We start from the raw sequence: 19,956 nt of genomic DNA, 5'->3' as shown, positions 1-19,956 counted from the left end.
GGGGCCTCGACCAATCGTCGGCTCCCTTCCCACAGCGACCGTTAGCGCAGCACAGCCCGCTTCCTTCCGCTTCGTCCGGGTCACCGCCAAGATGGCGGCGCTGGTGCGGTGTCTGATGCGCCGGGCCGCGGCCCTGCCTCAGGCAGTGCGGAGCGTCAGCGGTGGGGGGCAGCGCTCCGAGCCTTGCCGCCCTCTGCCCATCACCTCCCCGCTGGCCGGGCTGCCCCGCAACTTTCGCGTTAGGGAGCCCCCGAAGCCTCAGAAGGTGGATCGGTGGACGGAGAAACGGGCCTTGTTCGGGGTCTACGACAACGTGGGGATCCTGGGTGAGGTGTTCCCTTGCCGGCTGCGGGCCCTGGGCGGGAGGGGACGGCGCCCGGGAGCAGCTGCGAGTGAGCAGCTCCTCCAGTGAGTGATCAGGGCCTTTCTCAGATTCTGCCTTCAGCCTTGACCCTTTTATTCTCAGGCGATTTCCACGTCCACCCGAAGCACCTCATAGTGGGGCCCAGGTGGCTGCGAGGCTGGCGGGGGAATGAGCTGCAGCGGTGCATTCGCAAGAAGCAAATGGTGGGAGATCGGATGTTCCTGGATGATTACCACAATCTCAAAAAGAGGATTCGGTTCTTGTACAAGCGCTTCAACCGCACTGGGAAGCACCGCTAGGAGAGACTACGGGTGTGGCGTGGGGTTTTGCAGTGTCACAGTCAGAATAAAGCCATATTTGTTGCGGCTTTGTTCCTAGTGTTTTCTGCAACCTCTGCTGTGTATTTCTGGCCTAGCCCCAAGGTTCTGCTGCTGCGCCAGGCCTGAGCTCTTTGGAAGTTCAGTCACCTTAGTCATGTCTGACGTACTTCTCACAGTGCCAACCTGCATCTCTTAGCTATTATTTGAGAGTCTTCCAGTTTTTGGCCAGGCTTCTAGCTTCCTTTCAGTCATTTATTAACCCCAGGTTTTCAGTGTCCTACTCAGCAATTTCAGTACATGTCATCTTAGATTTTTCCTCATAAGCCAAATTACCAAGTTAGTGATGAGCATGTCTCTCAATAATACCTCTCAGTGCTCACTACGTGCCCCCTGACCTCTGCATATCCGTGATTGCTATCAAGTCTAAATGAAAGAAACATTAACTGAAGTACATCAAAATGTGTTTTTAGAACAGGACGTGTGTATTTCATAATGATAATGACTTGACCTTCCCTTAGTTTCAGCTGGGACAGAATTGTTTTCTTCAGAGTGTCTGGTGTGATGCTGTCTTTGAGTCTTGAAGAAAACAATGTTGATAACACGTAAATGTTTATAGTTGCTGTTAAGCAGTGTTGTATAGAGCCAAGGCAGTTCCCAGGGAAAGGCCCAAGGAGCTGGAAGAAAACAGAACTAGGATGGCTGAATTAAACTGGCCAAAGGGATACTCCATACCACAGGATATCATGCAGAATGAGTTTTGAAGGGGGTCGGAGTTCATCTCACTCTTTTCCATTACTCAGGGTGCTACGTTGGCATTGGTTAGGGGGTGGTGAGCAATTGCTTGTGCATCATTCATTCTATGCATATATAACGAATATATATATATCATATATATGTTTATATATACGTATATATATGTACTCATAACTATTTTCCTTTATCCTATTAAGTAGGATACCCACAAGTTCTACCTTTTTTGGTTGATGGGTTTTTTTTTTTTTTTCTTTTGATTCTCTCCCACATCCTTCTGGGAAGGGGGAAACTGAGCAAATGTCTCTGTGTTGCTTAGCCACCTGCAGGGTTAAAGCACAACAAACCTCAAACTAGTGACACTTAACAGGCAAGTGTCTTTTTGTTAATTTAGGCACTTAACTGGTTCGTGAAACTTCCAGCTTCTAGTATTCCATAAGTTCTTCCTAGACCATTGAGAGAAGAAGCCACAGTGAGTCAAAGTTGGGATCCTTCAAGTCCAGCATCTTTTTTCTCATAAAGTTTACTGTTATATGCTGCAGAAGAATTAGCACAAAATCTCCAAGATGAGCATGCATCTGCCTAAATAATAGCTTGACTGCTAGGTAGTTGGAGAGGTTACCTGCTGACAACATATTCTGTTACAGAGCAGTGTTGCTCTATCTTTAAAAGCACTTGGTTGAAAGCAGCAGAGAATGAAAAGAACTTTGGGTCTGCACCTCAGGAAGGTGAACCCAAATTCTTTATTCAAGCAACTTCAAATTCCACATTCTCAGGAGCAGTGTAGCATACCTGTGAGTCAGTTTTGAAGGAAGCCCGGTTCTTAAAACAGTATGTGCTTTGTTCTAATATGCAGTACTTCACTTGAGAAAGCAGTACGAGGTGGATTGTTACTCCTACAGGAAATAAATGACAAATTTAGCAAGCCAGAGAAGCTGTGGTCATTATGGTTGACCAACACAGACTGCAGCCACCTGTCAGATTGGTGAGTTATGCTGTCAGAACAAGGCATGGTTCAAAATCTGAGGGGAGGACAGACCTTGTGTCTGATGCATCTCACATCCAGCTTGTGAACCACCTTGAACTATGGCCAGAAGACTCAAGTGGAGACCAAGCAAGCACCTGGAAGAGGTGCAACAAATTTGTAGCTGAAAATACATCAGAAACTGAGGAGCATCAGCGCTGTGGGCCTCAAGGGAACATGCACTAAGAGAACCAAACCAGTAGTTCTGCAAGTTTCACCCTCTGTTATTCCCATGGTTTTGGCACACTGAACTGCATTCTTTGACATTTGGGAGTCTGCACCATCTGGGTGTAGCTGCAGCTTTAACTTTCTGTATTCCTTGCAGCCCATGCTCTTGGCCCTGAGGCTGTAACGTGCAACATACTGCCTCGTGTATCTACTAATCATCCAAGTTTGTCATGAAAAACTTTAAACAACGTCCTGCTTCACCTTAAAGAAACGTAGTTCAATATAGGTCTGACCTGATTGCTTGCTGCTGCACAGAATGCTGCATGGAAACTTCTCGTCCTAGCATATTTCTGCTTTCCGTTTTGCAACTAAATGGAAAAACGCTCCCTTCTCATCTGGTAGGTTTCCCAAAATCTCTAGAGGAAAAAGCCAAACTCAGAGCTGCTCTCGGGACTACTGCCAGAGCCTAATTTCCCTCAGCTGGCAGCCAAGGGTTGAACGCAGCGGCTTGCGAGGCCTCATTCAGGTTTTCCTCCACGGCGGCAGCACGCCAGCAGCACCATACCCGGATTGCTGCAGCACCCGCGCGCAGCGGACTGTCGCGGCGCTGAGCCGTGCTCCGATGGGGCGGTGCCAACCGGGGCCGGGGCTCATTCCTGGGGAGCGCGGGGACAGCCAGAGGCGGGATTTAGGGAAGCGGCTTTCTTCGCAGACGTCCCGCTGCGGCCGAGCCGAGGCGCGACGATTGGCTTCGGAGTAAGAGAGGGCGGTGCTGATTCGCTGGTCTCGGCGGGACCTTCCTGTGCTTACTTCTGACTGGCTGCCGGTCCCGTGGGCGGGGCCTCAGCCGCTATAAGTGAGGCGGCAGGTGGCGTGCGGGCGCTCCTGTCAGTGCGGTGCGCGGCGGTTTGCCAGAGTGCCGGCCGGGGGAATGTGAGTGTCCGTGGGGCGGGAAGCGGCGGCCGAAGATGGGGCGGCCGTGCGAGGGGCCGTGCGGGTTGGGACGGCGGGCGGGCGGTTGAGCGAGAGCGGGGCCGGCGGCCTGCCCAGCGGCGGCACGGAGAGTGGCGCATTGCAGCAACCGCGGGCCGGGCTGCGCGCACCGCCACCCCTCGGCCTGGGCGCTCCCGCTGCCCGCCCGCAGCGCGAGAGGTTGCGCGGGGCCTGTCCCTTTGTTGCAGCCCCCTTCCCGGCTCCCTGCTGGCGGGGCCCAGTTCTGTCGTCCCTCTCCATACGCCTGCGGTACGTTGCGGGCCGCCTCCCGGTCACCTCCGTCCCTTCTCGGGAGCTGGCAGGGCGCAGTGCCAGCACGGCCCGGCCCGCAGCTGCTCCGGGGGCAGATAAGGGAGGCTGCGGGCCCGGGGGCTGCTGCCTGCTCTCACTTTCGGCTCGGGGTGGGCATCTGTCCTTTAGCAGCTGAGGGTCTGATGTTATTTTCTTTCTGCCCTTGTGTGTTCCCGTAGGTCTGAACCAGCTCAGCAGCCTGCTCCTGGGGCCCCTGAAGGGGGTGCCCCTGCCGGGGGCCCCCCGGGGCCACCCCCCAATCTGAGCAGTAACCGTCGGCTGCAGCAGACGCAGGCCCAGGTGGAGGAGGTCAGTAGCTGTGCTGCTTCCCTTAGGCTGTATGGGCGCTTGCGCTACTCTGCTGCGGCGATGCTCTTGATAAGCTTATGTTGCTGAAGGGGTGGATGCTTTTGGAATACAGATACTGGAAAGGCACTAATAATCAATGTAAGCGCGATGTCTGATCTGTAAACGGGCTGGGGCTGAGATGAAATGGCTTTATATTTAAGAGCTGTGTAACTTTGGTTATGACATCTAAGGAGCAGACCTGCAAGACTTCTTGTACTTCATATGACAAGTCTGTCATAGAAACAAACCTCTACAGGATCCAGAACAACTCTTAATTCCTGCTAAATGAACAATCAGAGCGCGGGTTCAATGTAAAATGTGAACCTTACCTGACTTCACAGAGTTGGTGGCTGCTGTCTTGCAGTAACTTCTTTGTGCCTCGTTGGGGCAGCAACACGTAGCTCTAAGTTGTCTTTGCAGTTACCTTCCACTGAGCATGTGATCGCTGTTATGGAGGGGGTTGCTATAATGTTGATGGACTAGAGAACTTCCAAAAACAAGTGAGAGCAGTGTACTGCAAATATAGTTTAATTATACTCTAAATGATGCCTTAGCCCACTCCTAAGTAGGCAATGACCTGTTTTGTTTTTGTTTTACTCTCATCTTTATTCTTTGTTTCAGGGTTGTTAGTAGTATCTCAGCGTTACTTTTTGGCTGTGTTACTGTTCTTACACTTGCGACTCTGTTTACCGCTACCACTACTGCTACTGTTTTTCCTTCTGCAGGTGGTTGATATTATGCGAGTGAATGTCGACAAGGTACTGGAACGAGACCAGAAACTTTCAGAGCTTGATGATCGGGCAGATGCACTTCAGGCTGGTGCCTCAGTATTTGAAAGTAGTGCAGCAAAACTCAAAAGGAAGTACTGGTGGAAGAACTGTAAGGTGAGTTTCTTAGTGTTGTGGTTTCTTTCATTGGAGGAAATTTAATTAGTTTTCTTCAGGGCTTTCTGAGGATAGCTGGGACATAATAACCATTATAACTATTTCAAATGCTTAGGATTATTTCACTGTGGGAAGTCTTTGAGGCCTCAGCTGTCCTGCCTTCAAGCATCTGCCTTATATTCCCTGGTTGTCATGGAATCTGTGAACTTGCCAATCTGTTCTGAGTATTACTATCTGACAATCTCTCTTTCTAGATGATGATCATGATGGGAGTGATTTGTGCCATTGTGGTGGTGGTGATTGTAAGTAAGTACTGAAAAGCCCAGGATCACAGGTGAAGAAGCCCTAGCTCCAGAGTGCTTTTAAAATTTTTGCTTTTTTTGGTTTATGATCTGGAGGGTCTTGTTTGCATAAGTGGTAACTTCTTTCCTTGGGAAAGGGAAGCGGTAGTGTTGAACTCCCACATTACTGTGGAAATGCTATGTTCTACAGAGCAAGGAAAGGAAGTGGGGGTGGTCATCAACGTAGAAATTAGACAGCTTTATTATCAGGTCAAATAAACCTGTAATATGAGGGATAGATACCTTGAAGTGGGTGGGTTTGCAAGCCCCTTTCCTGGTGGGGGATTTGGAGGTCTCTGGGGGACCTTTGGTGTAACTTGCCCTTCTGTTCTTTCCTTTTTTTTCCTCTTGCTTTGTGTCCAGTCTACTTTTTTACTTGAATGTAGCCCCTTCAGTCTGCAACCTGCTATCCCCTGTCACCTTGCCTGTCTCTTCTTGCCTCTGAATCTTCCCTTCCCTTCCACCTAGCTTCTTCATTGATTACTTTATTGGTTCTGTCGTCTTTAAGATTATGAAGTGCTCTACTGATCATGGGTTAGACTTCCCAACAGCTGCAGCTTAAGAGAGGGTCATCAGAGTTGAGAGGAATAGGAAGCAGAGGAGGAGTGGGTGGTTATTATCCTGCTCTTCTGCAGGGAATTTGTGGCTTATTTTGGGGTGTAAGCTTGTTCAGTTAGTGCCTGTGTGAACTCTAACAAATAAAGAATGCCTTAATGTAGTGCCTTTGGGGATGCAGGACTTCATCATGTGAGATTCTTTTGCTCTGCATAAAGAGTGGCAGCATGATGTATGCTTTTAACTGATGAAATAAAGGTTAGTTTATGCTGGTCAGTGACTATGATCCATCTGACTGAGCTAGACAGCCATCTAGATTTCTCTAGTCATGCAGGGATGAGCACTCAAGGAAGTGATTTATTCTGCCTGTTATAATAAATTTACTTGCTCTTTGAATGTGGACACTTCAGTTGTAATAAAAAGGAGTCAATGTGATTATCTCAGTGAAGTGCAACAGATTTCGTGTTGATTGAAAGGAGTTTTGTTGCTGTCTAAAGGGTCTGTGTGGGCATAAAATCTACTGCCAGAAGGAATAAATTACCAACAGCAAGGATTGTGGTGGTGTATGCACATCAAATATTCCTTTCATCTATGCAGACACAAGCCAGGACCTTACAGCTTTCTACTGTCTTGCATCTTTCTGGAAGATGTTGGAGTTAGTAGCAGAAAAGAGAATGAGTTGTGCTTTCCAGTGATACCATGCTGAATGGCAAAGGAAGTCCACTACGTAGTAGATGAAGGAAACTGGATGTACTCCACATTAGACTGAGTCACACAGGTTTTTAAGAATACCTGTTCTGCTTCTCTGACCACAAAAGCCCTAACTTTTAGCAAGAGTTAGAAAGTATTTGAAGTGATTACTTAGGAATTCAAAGGGAAATGCTGCTCTGGCATGATATTGCAAAGTGACATTAGTTGCCCCAGTTTGGCAGTATAGATCTCTAGACAAAACTGAAATCTTCCTACTTGCAGTGGGTTCTCTTGAGCTTAGATTTGGAGTGGTCTATGCTGTAAATAAACTCAGTGTGGAATGCCATGGTTTTCTGTAAGCAATCTCCCATGCTTTCAGAAAGTGCAGGAGCTGTGAATTGCTCAAATATGTTGTCAAACCAGAGGTTAAAGGAGCTGTCCTGTTCCACAGTTTCTGCAGTTTTTTGAGGAGTGTATTTTTTTTACAAGCTGAGCTGTAGCCCATAATCTGGACTGTAAAGAGGACAGCTCTTTAGTCGAGGAAGCTCTACCTCAGGCACAGAGTTCTGTCTAGGCTTAGGAGGATGTAGGGGAAAGCATCACTGGCATTCCCAGGTGGAAGTACAAAAGATGGGAGGGGCAGATGCATTTTGTTGCACTGAGTATGCTGGAGAAGCCCCTTTCCTCCTCACAGGTTGTCTGGGGAGGGGCTAGGTTTTGCATGCTCACTTCCATGCCTCAGCATTTCATTTGCGCTGAGTTCATCTCCCTGCAATTCCATCCCTCTCCACCTTGGGTGAGGGCAGAGTTGAAGATCTGCAGTGAAGCAGCCCTCGTCCCCTGAGCACTTCCCTAATTCCCTGTGGAACTGAGATGTGATGGACGGTCAGAAGTGCATCTGCTGAAGAGGAGCCAGGGTCTGCTTTGTACTACTTACGGCTAACATTCTAGGGGGTGGGCGTACAAGCTTGAGGCCCCCAGACCAGCAATTCTCTTGAACTTCTCAAAACAAAGCCGTTGGTGCCCCATTCCTCCTATTCCTCTGGGGGCTAAGGTCCCCTTAGGCTGTCTCTTCCATTTCTTTCTCTTGGATGTTGTATGTTGCTGTCTCTTCTGCTACCTTTCCCCTCCTTTGTGTCTCTATGCATGGGCAAAAAATTTACCAAGGCCCTCTGAGTAAGAGCAAGGGACTGTGCTGTATGCAGCATTACAGCCAATTACGCACGTGCAATTTATTTCCTTCCTCTATAAACACAACTGTAATCTCTGGCATGTTGTAGTAATCAACTCATGTACTTTAAACAGTCTCAAAGAAACACAGTTCATCACCCTACTGAGTCTGTCTGGTCTGTTAGTGGGTGGGGAAGGGCTGGGATCACAGTCTGCTTTTAACACATTTTTGAACATGGTTTTTTTGTTGTCACTTCATTACCATATACATAAGGAAAGTTCTATCCTCAAAGCAAGCAGCAGTCTCCTGTTGCCATGGTGCTGGCTGTCACTGGTACTGGAACTGTGTGTGTGGCTGACTCAGTGGTAAGTCTGTAACAAGACATGCAGACTAGAGGTTCCTCAAGCCTAGTCTGCTTCCAGCCACCTTGTCCAACTTTGGTGCAATGCACAGGGAGGTGATTCCCCAAACGGATGTGTTGCTGGTAGCTCTAACTTCTCAGGCTGTGTTGCCTTTGGGTTTCAACGACCTACTTGCAGGTCCTTAAATTTGGACAGTAATTTTTCACTGGGGTTGGGATGGCTTTTGGGCTGTACTCAGAATCTGAATGAAGATCTCCCAAAGCAGGATGATACAGCATAGATTGGAGCATGGCTGGAATTAAGGTAAGTACCCCCTTGTTTTGCTTCACTTGTACACTTGAAACTCATTAAGAAGAAATGGGCAGAACTTGGTTTAAACTTGTGCATTTATCTGCACTTGCTATTACAATTTTGAAGTTGTAAACAATCCTCCCTGCAGCTTGTGGATCAAAACATTCTGATTGCATCTTTGTCCAGGCTCAACTTCATTGCAGACCTATCAGAACAATGTATGTCTGTTAGTGAAATTGAAGCAGTGCTGCTTAAAGAATGAAAGCACTATTGAAGAGTAGGGATTCTGGACTGGCCTGTGAGTTAAAGTAGCACATATGTCAGTACAGATCAGGCCTGCACAACCAAGCAATTAGTTCTGTCCCGTTTTTGCTGTGGGCAGGAAGGATTTTATTCTCAGAACATGTGAAGTCTCCACTCCATTGATGACATCATCTCAGAGTCTCTAGCCAAACCTGGAGACTTGTGCTCGCTCTCCAAAGCTGGTCAGCTGTCCTTTCTTCAAACTTCCCTTTGTCCAAACACAAAAACTTATGTTGAAAATTTCCCAGCAACTCTTTTCTGCCCCAGATGTTGGTGTCTTCCTTCTCTTTACCTCTGCCTTTCCTGTCACACACGTTCATAGTTTCCTGGCTTATGGCATCACTCCAGCTACTCTGTTTGTTCAAGTCTCTTTGGGTGCTCTGCATGCTCCTGTAACTTTTTTGCACCTGTGTATGGGACTCCTTATTTTGTTGTCCCCTGGTATTGTCTTACATCATCTCCACACCCTCACATTCTCAAACCCTGTTTGCTAGATGGTTGAACTGTTCAACCTCTCCTTCTCATATTACTTTCAATTTCCCTGGTCCTACTACACTCTCTTCTTTTCAGGTTCTTTCATTTGACCGGAGCCACCAAAATAATTAGTGTCCTTAAATTTTCTTAGAGTGTATTCCTTTTCTTACATACCATGACATCCAAATGCTTTTAACTGTATCAGCTTGCAAATTTTTGCTACTACCACAGTTCCACAGACATTTGGGCCCTTTATACCCTGTCTCAGCTGGTTCTTCCATATCCCAAGAGCTCAAATCCTTCTTCGTTATGTTTCAGCAGCATTCTTACTTCATGCTCCAACTTGTTCACAAGATAATTTCCTCTTCCGTAACTTCCCTTCCCTTTAGGCATTTTTCCCTATGTCTGATTTTCCTAGGATGATGTGTTCCCAGTCCAAAAAGATCAATTCCCTTTCTTCAGTGTCCTATGACCAGCAGTTTTCCTTGTGTGTTTTCCATGTCTTCTAAGTAACTGCATTGTAATGTTAATGTAACTAATCACTTTATCCTTTGTACAAATTCATAACTGAAAGTTGAAGGCTTTCCCCTCGTTATTCAACGAATATCTCTGAATGCATGTGTTCTTCCCTTTTCTCCAGTGTTTCATACGCTCAGTGAAACACTCAATTTTCTGCACTCATTCCAGCACTGCTGAACTCACCTCTCATCAGCCAGACCAAATTCACTGTGCATCTGTTGAGCTGATAATTTATGGCATTGTCTGTTTACAGCAAGCATAGGGATTTTCTTGTGAGGATCGCCTGATCTCTCACACAATGGCAGTTTTTGCACTAATCCTTTGGGCAGGTACAGCTAATCCAGCTGCCGACCTGTATAGCAACTTCATGTTTGTACAGGCCTTTAGTTCTGGATTTATAGCCATTACTTTGAGTTCATCAGTCAAAGCTCATGTTTTAAATTTCACCACTTCTGCAGAAGAGATAATATGGTGCAAGCTTCCTCTAGGGAATTATCACTTTCTTCTATATCTGAAGAGACCTTAAATATCTTTCAAGTATCTATTGCCTCTAATTGATCTTTATTTAATTACTAAATTATGTGTGATGCAGTGGGTTGCATCAATGTTATGGTTGTCACAAGGTGCTGTATCATGTGAGGACTCATGCTTTAGTTTTCTGATTTTCTAAGATCAGACTTGGTGTATGAATCATACGTTTCTGCTATAGAGACTGCTTTATGTGTTGCACTTGTTACTTCCAATCTTTCTTTTCTTGATTTGGTGGTGACTTTGTAAAACAACTGGCAGTGCCCAGTGTCACACTTCTGCTCATTCATGTACCAGTGACTTCCTGAAGCAAACATCAGTAATACTGAGTTTATGACCAGGAACTGGGCTGTGGGTGCAGCATTCTAACCTCTTTTTGCTTTTGATCATTCAAGACTGCTTTAATTGTCAGTAAAGTTTTTTTTTGTTTGTTTTAGTCAGTAGTTCTAGCTCTTAACTTTGCTTCTTATCAGCATGTTTTCACAGAAAACAAAAGTTCCTATATTGAGTCAACTTTTAGGGTGGGTGTTTTAGTGTTTTTCTTTTAAACACTTGTAGAAGTCTCGTTTGTTTGTTTGTTTACAATGAAGGCTTCTGGGTACCTGTGCCTCTAAGCTGCAGTGCTCTCTCTCCTGCCATTCTGAAGAACAAGGATGCCAATGACAGCTAATGCCCTTTCACCTCACCCTGCCAATTCCTGCTTCTATTCCCAGTAGCAAAACAGTATTTCTTCACTTACACAGAAAGGACCAGCACAGCACTGAGACACAGTTTGAAAAACTAAGATTTGAGTTTAGTGTTCATGCCTGTGAGGAATAAAAGCAGCTAGGAAGAGTGGAAAGTGCACTTAGGTAATCAAGGCAAGAGTTGTGCAACAGGCACGTTTAACATATCAAATGGGAGAATTAGGTAACAATACATAGTTGTAAAGTTCTGCAGGTTTCCAAGTGTGGGGCATCTACCTCAAATTTTAAAAGTATTCTAAGTTTTTCTTTGTTGATTGACTAATTTCTGAGTTCAAAAGAGGAGGCTGCTTGCAGTATGATTATGTACATGGATCTGTCTAAACTATATATTTGAATTCTGGTATCTGTGTCCAGTGAAGTGGATTTTCCTGTCTGTTAAGGACATCACCCTTGCTCTCTTTGACATCATGTAAAGTGCTGTGTAAACACCATTGTCAACAGATGCAGCAGACTCTTTTTTTAAAAGGAAAAAAAAAGGCAAGCTTTCTGCAAACAATAAGGTGTATGTTGAGATCTCCAAATTGTTCTTTAAACTGAGGAGAGGGTCCTCTTCTAGAGGTAACCGTCTATTATCTTTTGATCAGGCCAAAGCTTTCCCTGAAAGTGTCTTACATCAAAGCCTGCAGCAGTTCTGTTTTATAATCCCTAGCAGAATAAGAGGGCCCACTCTGGGCTGAGTTCAGTTCATCCTGAACCCTCTGGCAAACAAACGTCTGAATGTACGTATGTATGGTGTATCACAGGGAAGGAGATTGTTACACAGTGAAGCTCTAACTGTGCTATAGGCTGCTGCAATGGGCTGCTTTTTGTCCTGGTCTAAGAACAGCTGCATGCTTCAGCAACCTCCCTAGACTATTGTGAATCACATGGACTGAGATTGCCAGCAGCCTCTCCTCTGGGAGAGGAGAGGATGTGCAGGCACGGTCTAGAGATCAGAGCTGGCTGTTAAGAAGTAGGGAAGAGCAACCAGTTTCCAGCCTCAGGGGAAGTTTAAGGCTCAGCCTACTGAGAGACTTACATCTCTGCTGAGACTCTGTGTTGGTCCCTTGTCATACTACAGAGAAGGCCAATCACACCTGTCAAGCCTCTTTAATTAATAACAGATGAGAACTGTAGCGGCATCTTTGTTGCAGAGGAAAAAAATAATGTATGCACATGTAAAGACTATAAGGAAGCTGAGTTGACATCTTCCCTTTGCAAACACTAGATTGACTCTCATCCCTGGTGATCCCAAGAGCAATAGTGTTTTACAAGACTGAAGGATTCACATATAGTAAAAGCAATTGACCACAATACAGTCTTCTGCTATGATTGAGGCAGAGCATCCCAAAAAGAATGAAAGGTAGGTCCCACAGAGAAAGTATGCAGCTTCTGGTCCAACTGCCATCTAACTGAATTATGAAATAAATCTCTGCCTCACTCGTGTCCTGTCTCACCATCCTTGCTTGGTCCGCGTGATTCCAGGCTGTTGTAAGATGGCAGTGTGGTCACTACAGCCTCAACAGTGAAGCGGTGTGGAGCACCAAGTCCTGATGCCTCCTCTTGGAAGGCAGTGTTATCATGACTACTTGGAGGGGGTGCTGGGGAGGCGTGCCACCGCTTGGAGCGGAACCAGCGGAAGGCCAGGATGAAAGTGATGACAATGAAATCCAGAATCAGCTCTGCAAGCTCCATCACGGATAGGACAGAGGATCCAAACCAGAGACTCCACTGATTCCCAAGTTGGGACAAGAGAGTCTCTACCTGCAAGAGAAAGAAATAGGGAGTGATGAGAGCATCATCTGTTGGAGGCTTTTGCTTATCTGTCTGTTCTCATTGCTAGTACCATCATGGCACTGGGGAGTTTTTCCCCATCTTTCACAGAAGAGACTTGAGAGTCAGCAGTGCTGCTGGAATGAACACCTGCCATGCAGATGGATGTTGTGTAATGGGTGGGTGTGGTAAAGTACATACTGTGTAGGTTGGTGTCTCCCCATTGGTCTTGTAGTTCCATTCCTCAAAAAAGATATTCACTTTTGCAACCCCATTCCTGTTAATGAAAAACGGGTATGAGCAATGCTAAATCTGTAGTCCTTGCATTTCTTCACTAAGCTTAGCCATCTTCTCTGTCTCCTTCCTCTTCCTGTGCTCCTTACACATATACCACCTAGTATCTTTTCTCCATTTCCAGAGTTCCCTCAGTTTTTATGAAAATCTGAGGGACCAATTGTGCACTTCTGAGACTGCACTGTGAACTCCAGCATTTGTGTCGTAAGTTGGTAAGTACCAACTCCTGCATTGCTCTCCCTTCCCACTCTTTCTCTAGCCCTTACTGTGACTCTGAACCATATGGCAGGAGTCTTTGAGTTACTCTTTTCAGATTAGCAGCTAACCCTGTAAGACTCTTCACTTGGATTCCCAGTCTTTGTTGAAGTCACAGTTTCTCTCTGGTGACTCAAGTCCACTGCCCTTGCCTCAAGTCCATGCACCATCATTGCTTTAATCTGAACTCTGCCCAGTCCATTCACCCTTTTTCCACCTGGACTACTTCTGGTTTTGATAAAATCTCTGTAAATGGTCTCTCACCTCTTGGATGTTATATTGTATTTGTTCTGTTGTGAAAGCACGTAAAAAACCCAATCCTGAAATGAAAGCGCAATAAATTTTGTGACTGCAGTCACCTCTTATAGATTTGGAACCAGTTGAGGGGGAGGATTAAACCTGAGTTCAGAGCAGTGCTGTGAAGCCAGGACGCTACCCTCTTACCTCTGAGACAGCAGAAGGCCAGCGAGAGTATCCAGCAGAGAGCTGGTATTCTGTCATTCTGTAAGACAAGAGAGTGTGTTAGCTGCTGAAGTGGTCAGAGCCACAAGGCTAGGTCTCAGTCCCCAGGCACACCTGGAAACTCCCTCCCATGCTGAAGGTGTGCCCACTTCCCACTGAGCTTCTGCACAATCTTCAGGAGCCGACACTGATGCTCCTCAGCCATTTTGTCTTCCTGATGGGAGAAATATCATTTAGGTCTGCACTTCAGCTAGTGGCTCAAGCTTTTGTCCTGGTCAGTGAATGCTTTCCAACATCCCTAGGAATAGAGAGTTCCCAGTGTAACTTACAAACTTACTTGCAAGGTTTCCGACATTTCTGGAAGCAGCCCAGCACATCAGCTTTGAATTCAGCAAGGAGTTTATAATAGCAGTAGCCTAAGCAGCAGAGAAAGTAAATCCAGATAAGCTCACAGTATCTATATGAAAAGAAAGCAGTGTGCAACAGCAGAGGGAATCCAAAGAGTTCCTTGCACACATTCAGAGGAACTAACTATCAAAGAGAAGAGTGTCTTTTGGCTGTTTCATATCAGAAAGCCTCATTTAAAACAGTGAAGAGTTACTGGGACATGAGGTGGGCCAAACAGGTTCAGATGGGCATGAGATTTACTGTGTAATATTTATCATATAAATCCTCTCCTGTGAGTACTTACCCCAAGCTGTGTGCTTGGTGTAGTCACAATACTCTGCTCCATCAGGTAGGGGATAAAAGTAATAGGCACAGGAGCAGCGCTCTACCATGTTGAGCTGAAAGCAGGAACGAATGCAGACCTGAGAGCACACAATATGGAAATGTTTGAACAGGGGAACCAAAGCTCTTATGCCCTGTATCACATTATCCTACTAACATTGCCCACGGATAAGCACAACTATTGTGGGACTGAAGCATTCCAGGAAAACTGGGAAAGGAGCTGGCATGGAACCAGTGATCACAGGTTACCTGTTCAGTGTAGCGAGATGAGTACAAATTTTGCACTGGCACATCACTGCCATCCTCTGTGCAGTCGCTGTAACTGCCCCCAAGACGCTCAGTCATCTCCTAGAATATCAAAGTCGTTTCACAAAACAACTAGCATTCTGTCGATCCATCTCTACACTTCTGTGCCACCCACTGACCCACTGCTTTCATCACTACCTGCTCCTTATGCTTATCTCTGGATGCCAGCTCCCCCTCCTTACCCCTGTTTCATTGTTCTCTTATGAATTGCAACCAAATGTTTCTCATCCAGTCTGGTAAACTGCTGGTAAACCTCCCCCCGCTTCATTCCAGATGATTAATCCCCTCTCTTTAACACCTTCAGTCCAGGACAACCCATCTGTATCTATCCACCAAGTTACACCTTTCACACTGAAGGCCCACATCCACAGCTCTTAACCCTGCCGTGGCTGCCTCACCTTCCTCATGCTGATGGAGGTCTCAATACCTGGACGCACATTGAAACCCCCATCATCCATGAAGGCTGGCTCATTCTGATCGTGGACCATGACCCTGGCTCCAGTTACTGTTGACAACAGAGGGATGAAATCATTCTGTTCGGTGCGCACCACCAGAGAGAGGCCTGAGGACACGTCAGAGAACAAGAGATGTCACAGGTGGCCATCATGTGGGGAAGGACAGAGAGCAGAATAGTTACATCTGGATCAATAAGAAGTAAAGGGAAAGAAATGTTGACCCTAAGCTGAGTGGGAATGGGAGTGTGGCTGAAAGGAGACCGGAGAGAAGGCTGGAGGCTCAAGGAGGCTGGGGAAAACTGGATTTCTTAATTGATACTTAGAAAAGGCAGATCTGGGAATGGAGAGAGATTTCACAGAGAGAATTGGAATTGAACAGAAGACTGAAGATGGCCCTAGAAGGGCTTCAGAAAGGTTAAATCAGCTGCTCAAAACTATAAGTGCCGAAGGAGGAAGTCCAGGCTAAACTGTCAGGAGGACAGCGCTAGAGCTCAACAGAGACTTCAGGAACAGACAGTGAAAGTCCAGAGGGAGCAGTGAACGTAAGGATCAGGCACTGATGGGAGAGATCAGTAAGACAGCAGTGAAGGACAGCCATGCCCATGACACAGACACCTCCACATGAACCAAAGCAGAGTTGGGATGAGATGCAATCTACCACTGGCTGCCAGTAACTCCTCCAGCCTTCCGGACACCCTGCCTGGAGAAAACAGCTAAGCTGAAAGTGCCTCTCACCATTATTGATCCCAGGCAGAGAGGATGTCCACAGGCTGCTGCTGTTGTCATTGAAGGTGTAGCAGTTCCCATACAAGGGATGGTGAAAGTGGGTGTAATTCCTGTGATGGGAACAGAAATATTCACACAGGTGAGAAGAGCTGTGAGGCCAAGAACTTCCTGAAAGGAACAATTCTCTTTTCCACCTGCACAGACAGGGGCTTAGAGCAGATGGGCAGTGTTTGTTATGTAAACTAACCTGAACAATTAAAATCTGCTGTAAAAAATGTCCTAGAGCTGGACGGGTTTTTATCCATTTTCTTGTACTGCTAGTATTTGATAGCCAGGATGGGTTTTTTTAGCAGCATCAGCAATTACTGTATTATTTTAATATTGACAAAGCTCTTAGCTCTCTGTACTCCTTGCCTTGCTGATGGGTTTAATTTCATTGCCTCTTTAGGGCTTCTAAATCATAATGGCAGGAGAGAAGTGCAATGCTGTTTTCACTGTCTTTCTCTTCTTCTCGGTCTGATATGTATGACTTCAGCATTGCATGTTACCCTCAGCATGCACACCAGCCTTCTATGTTGTACACTTGTGGTTTGTAGTAGTATAATTATTTCATTTCTGTGAAATTCAGGGGAAGGAGAAACCACCCTCTGAGGTCCATAGCTTCAGGTCACAGAAAGTCTGACCCTGGTGACACAACCCTCAGGAAAGACTTGAGATACTGCTTGAGAAAATGGGACCTGAACAAAGAACAGCCCCCCCTTGGGAAAGAAGTTCTCTAACATGAATTCCCCTTGAACCCAGGCACAAAACGCAGGTGTCAGTAGAAAGAAACAGTGGGGTGTTTCCACCACTTACGCCTTGTCACATGTTGCTTCATTGAAGCGGCAAGCATAAATAAAATTCTCAAAGTCAGACTCATCCAGGTCTTTCGCATCAGGCACCTGTGCCAGGATATTGATGTAGTGAAAGCTGTACCATTCCCGCACTGCATCCACTCCTGAGGAGTACGTCTGATGGAAACAATCCTCATTGTTTTCACTGCACTGTGAGAATGAAAAAGCAGCTGTATCAGGGAAGTCTTGTCCCAGAGGAGGTGGCTGTGCTCCCTTATCAAGGTATAGAAACAAAGCAGAGTGAGCAAAAATGCTCTGCAGCGCTGCTGTGCTCAAGAAAAAGGCAATCAGTAGCACGGGGAAAAGTAAGAAAACTAATCTCTCAATGGAAGCGAAACACCAGGTCAGCAGGCATGGGTGGGTGAGACTGTAAACAGCAAATTGCAGTGTGGTGTGCAGTGTGACCTACTGTATATAAAACCTATGTGATATAAAACCAGAAGCTTTAAATTCTATCATGGGGAGCCCTCCCTTCAGGGTGTGTCCAGAGAAACTTGGTGACCCCGTGAGAACTCCACTTAACTGGCAAATGATTCTCTTCAGTGCCTTTTAAAATGCAAATACCGATACCCTAGGGCAAAGAAGATACTGCCCAGGAGCAAATATGGCCATGATCACATTGCCCCAGCCGTGCAATGCCATCCCTCAGCAATTACCGAGCAATGCTGTGGCTGTTAGTAAATAGCTCTGAAAGACTGATGTAGCCTTCAGGAAGGACAAGGTTTCCCTGTCTCACCTAGGAACAGACGATCACTGACATGGACAAACGGACAAGTTTTCCACGTGAATAGGGACAGGACCTGGGGAGCAGTAATATGTTGGGAAAAGGCTTCAACTCCACCTTCTGTCATCAAGAAAAGCCAGCAACAAAAATCCCTCCATATGAGGAAGGGCACAAGGCTAACAAGGCAGAAGTGGGTAGACAGGGGTCAGAGTGGGTAGCTCAGAACACATCTTGGGATCTCACCAGAACAAAGCCAATTTTCCAGTCGTTCTTGTCCACCGAGGGACTGTTTTCTGGCAAGCTGACCAAGTTATCTCGCTTCTGCCTCCGCAGAGGATGGCGCTGAACATGATGGAGCAGGCTCCTCGAGGTGCGCCTTCGTGAGAACTGCGCTGACCCGTCACTTCGTGCCAAGGACATGTTATAGTCATAAAGGTCCAACAGGGTCTGATGGGTGATTTGGTCCAGTTCATCCAGCTTCTTTCGAATGGCACTGTACCTATACAGTGGGAGAGAGGAGCCTGCAGGTTAGGGCTGGATGCGCATGAACAGTTCTGAGTAAGACGTGTGGCAGAGTTTAATGGGGTGATTCGGGATATTCCCACTGACAGCTGAAAATCAAGCCCCTTTGCTGGAGGCCACTGTTCCTTGTAGGAGATAAGGAAGTGCAACTGCTTCTGCCTTGGAAAAGTTTTCAGAGCAGCCCGCTAACACACCACCGGGTAGAGCAGCTTAAATGAACACAATTTACTACGAATGCCCTGTGGTAGCAAAGGCTCACAAGAAGCTTCCCTTCCACCTGCCCTTCTACAAGTTGAGGACCAAGAAGAGAACACGAATATATGCCTGTATCCTATGCCCATGGAGGTCAAGGCAGCTGAAAGCTCTGGGAGACCATTTCTTACCTGTATGGGTTGAGTGTGCACAGCGTCACTGCAGGGAAAGTCAGCCTGTCGGAGTTGAGGTTGAGGTTGAGGTTGACAGGGTAGCTGAAGTAGTCCCTGTAGATGAGTCCAAACTGCCAGTACAGTAAGCCGAAGGTGAGAAAGAAGAGGACAGACCAGAAGGCCGTCTTCATCTTGTTCTTTTTAGAGCACACCAGGCGGATAGCTCCGTGGATGGTCGTGTTGCTACAGAAGAACTGGAACAGCTCCTGGTAGGAGCCATAGAATTCGATGAGGCCCTCCTCATCTTCCTTCTGCTGCTGCTCCGCTTCCTGCTTGCACTGCCTCGTCTTCTCCCCTTCTGGCATCTTCCCTGCCTTCACAGACCCACCCTGAAACACAAATCAAGAGCGAGGTGGGCTTCCCACAGGATCACAGATCCGGAAAGCCGGTGCTCCCACCTCTTCCTCCCTCATCCCACCAGGGCCCGACAGGTGACAGACACTCCCCGCTTCCCACTCGAGCCCGCAGCCCTCCCGCAGCCGCCGACCCCCGCGGGACTGACGCGGGGCGCCGTGCCCATAGCGGGGCCGTCCCGCGCCGTCGGGGCGGGAGGCGGAGGGCCGGGAGCGGGGCCCAGGGCTCGCTTTCCCCTGCGCTGCCGGCTCGCTCGCAGCTCCCTGGCTGGGCTGGGACTGGTTCCTTTCCAGTTGGAGCCAGCACCCCGCCCGGCTCCTGCCCTGCCAGCCTCTCCCCGCCCACCCCTCCTTCCCTTCCCCTTCCCCCCCGGGCCGCTCCCGGCGAAGAAAAGCCTCTTTAAACTCTCAAGTGTCCGCGGCCGGGCGCGGGCGGCCGAGGGCCCGGGGTCTGCTCTAGGGGGTCACCTTGGCGGCGCCGCGCCGTCGGTGATCGCTGCTCGCTGGCGTCCTGGCGGCCCCCGGGACCATGCCGGGCGCTCGAGGACGCCGCGGAGCCCCCAGCAAGGAGCCGGCAGCCCTGCCCCGGCCAGGTGGGGCACGGGGAACGGCGCGGCCCCCCGCCGCCCCCCCCGGCGGCGGGGACGCGGCGTCCCGGCGGTGATGTGGGAAGCGAGCAGGCAGGGCTGGCCCGACAAGGGACGATAGGGACGGGGCCGCTTTCCCCCCTCGCTCTCAGCCCGTCCGGGGGGCCGGCAGGGCCGAGCCGTGCCCAAAGGAGCGTCGGTGAGGCGCACCACGGCGCTTTGTCACGGGGACACACCGGGATCCTGCGTCCCAACAGCGCTTTGTGTGCGGCTTTAACCACTGAATTCCACAAAGCAGAGGCAGGTGAATTTGGAGTGAACTTTTTGTGAGAGCTGGAGCTGGGGCACGGC

General features: G+C 47.8%; 3 protein-coding genes across 5 annotated transcripts; 2 read left to right on the top strand and 1 right to left on the bottom strand.

Annotated features, from left to right (window-relative positions):
- Positions 1 to 41: 41 nt before the first annotated feature.
- Positions 42 to 741, top strand: MRPL51 (mitochondrial ribosomal protein L51). The gene is made up of 2 exons (XM_048960346.1): positions 42 to 326; positions 467 to 741. Exons 1-2 carry the CDS (start codon positions 92 to 94, stop codon positions 661 to 663), a joined length of 432 nt encoding a protein of 143 aa, XP_048816303.1. The 5' UTR covers positions 42 to 91; the 3' UTR covers positions 664 to 741.
- A 2,714-nt stretch (positions 742 to 3,455) lies between these two features.
- On the top strand, positions 3,456 to 8,061 carry VAMP1 (vesicle associated membrane protein 1). Its single transcript, XM_048968297.1, has 5 exons — positions 3,456 to 3,559; positions 4,090 to 4,219; positions 4,984 to 5,142; positions 5,397 to 5,448; positions 5,847 to 8,061. Coding segments are annotated over exons 1-5 (360 nt in total). The 5' UTR covers positions 3,456 to 3,557; the 3' UTR covers positions 5,864 to 8,061.
- A 98-nt stretch (positions 8,062 to 8,159) lies between these two features.
- On the bottom strand, positions 8,160 to 19,558 carry SCNN1A (sodium channel epithelial 1 subunit alpha). Of its 3 annotated transcripts, none has more exons than XM_048968263.1 (13): positions 19,487 to 19,558; positions 18,624 to 18,994; positions 17,962 to 18,217; positions 16,957 to 17,144; positions 16,111 to 16,211; positions 15,319 to 15,482; positions 14,864 to 14,962; positions 14,577 to 14,694; positions 14,223 to 14,301; positions 13,868 to 13,925; positions 13,688 to 13,743; positions 13,076 to 13,151; positions 8,160 to 12,865 (listed from the first exon to the last, which is right to left on the bottom strand). In XM_048968263.1, exons 1-13 carry the CDS (start codon positions 19,547 to 19,549, stop codon positions 12,539 to 12,541), a joined length of 1,956 nt encoding a protein of 651 aa, XP_048824220.1. In that variant the 5' UTR covers positions 19,550 to 19,558; the 3' UTR covers positions 8,160 to 12,538. The 3 variants fall into 3 exon arrangements, with proteins under 3 accessions (XP_048824220.1, XP_048824231.1, XP_048824240.1); XM_048968274.1 differs by lacking the exon at positions 19,487 to 19,558 and adding an exon at positions 19,168 to 19,304; XM_048968283.1 differs by lacking the exon at positions 19,487 to 19,558 and adding an exon at positions 19,084 to 19,147.
- Between the last annotated feature and the right edge of the window lie 398 nt (positions 19,559 to 19,956).

This window comes from Lagopus muta, chromosome 1 (assembly GCF_023343835.1).
Source record: "Lagopus muta isolate bLagMut1 chromosome 1, bLagMut1 primary, whole genome shotgun sequence".
NCBI lineage: Eukaryota > Metazoa > Chordata > Aves > Galliformes > Phasianidae > Lagopus > Lagopus muta.
The sequence above is the reverse complement of the archived record's forward strand: the minus strand, read 5'-3'. Positions and strand labels throughout refer to the sequence as shown.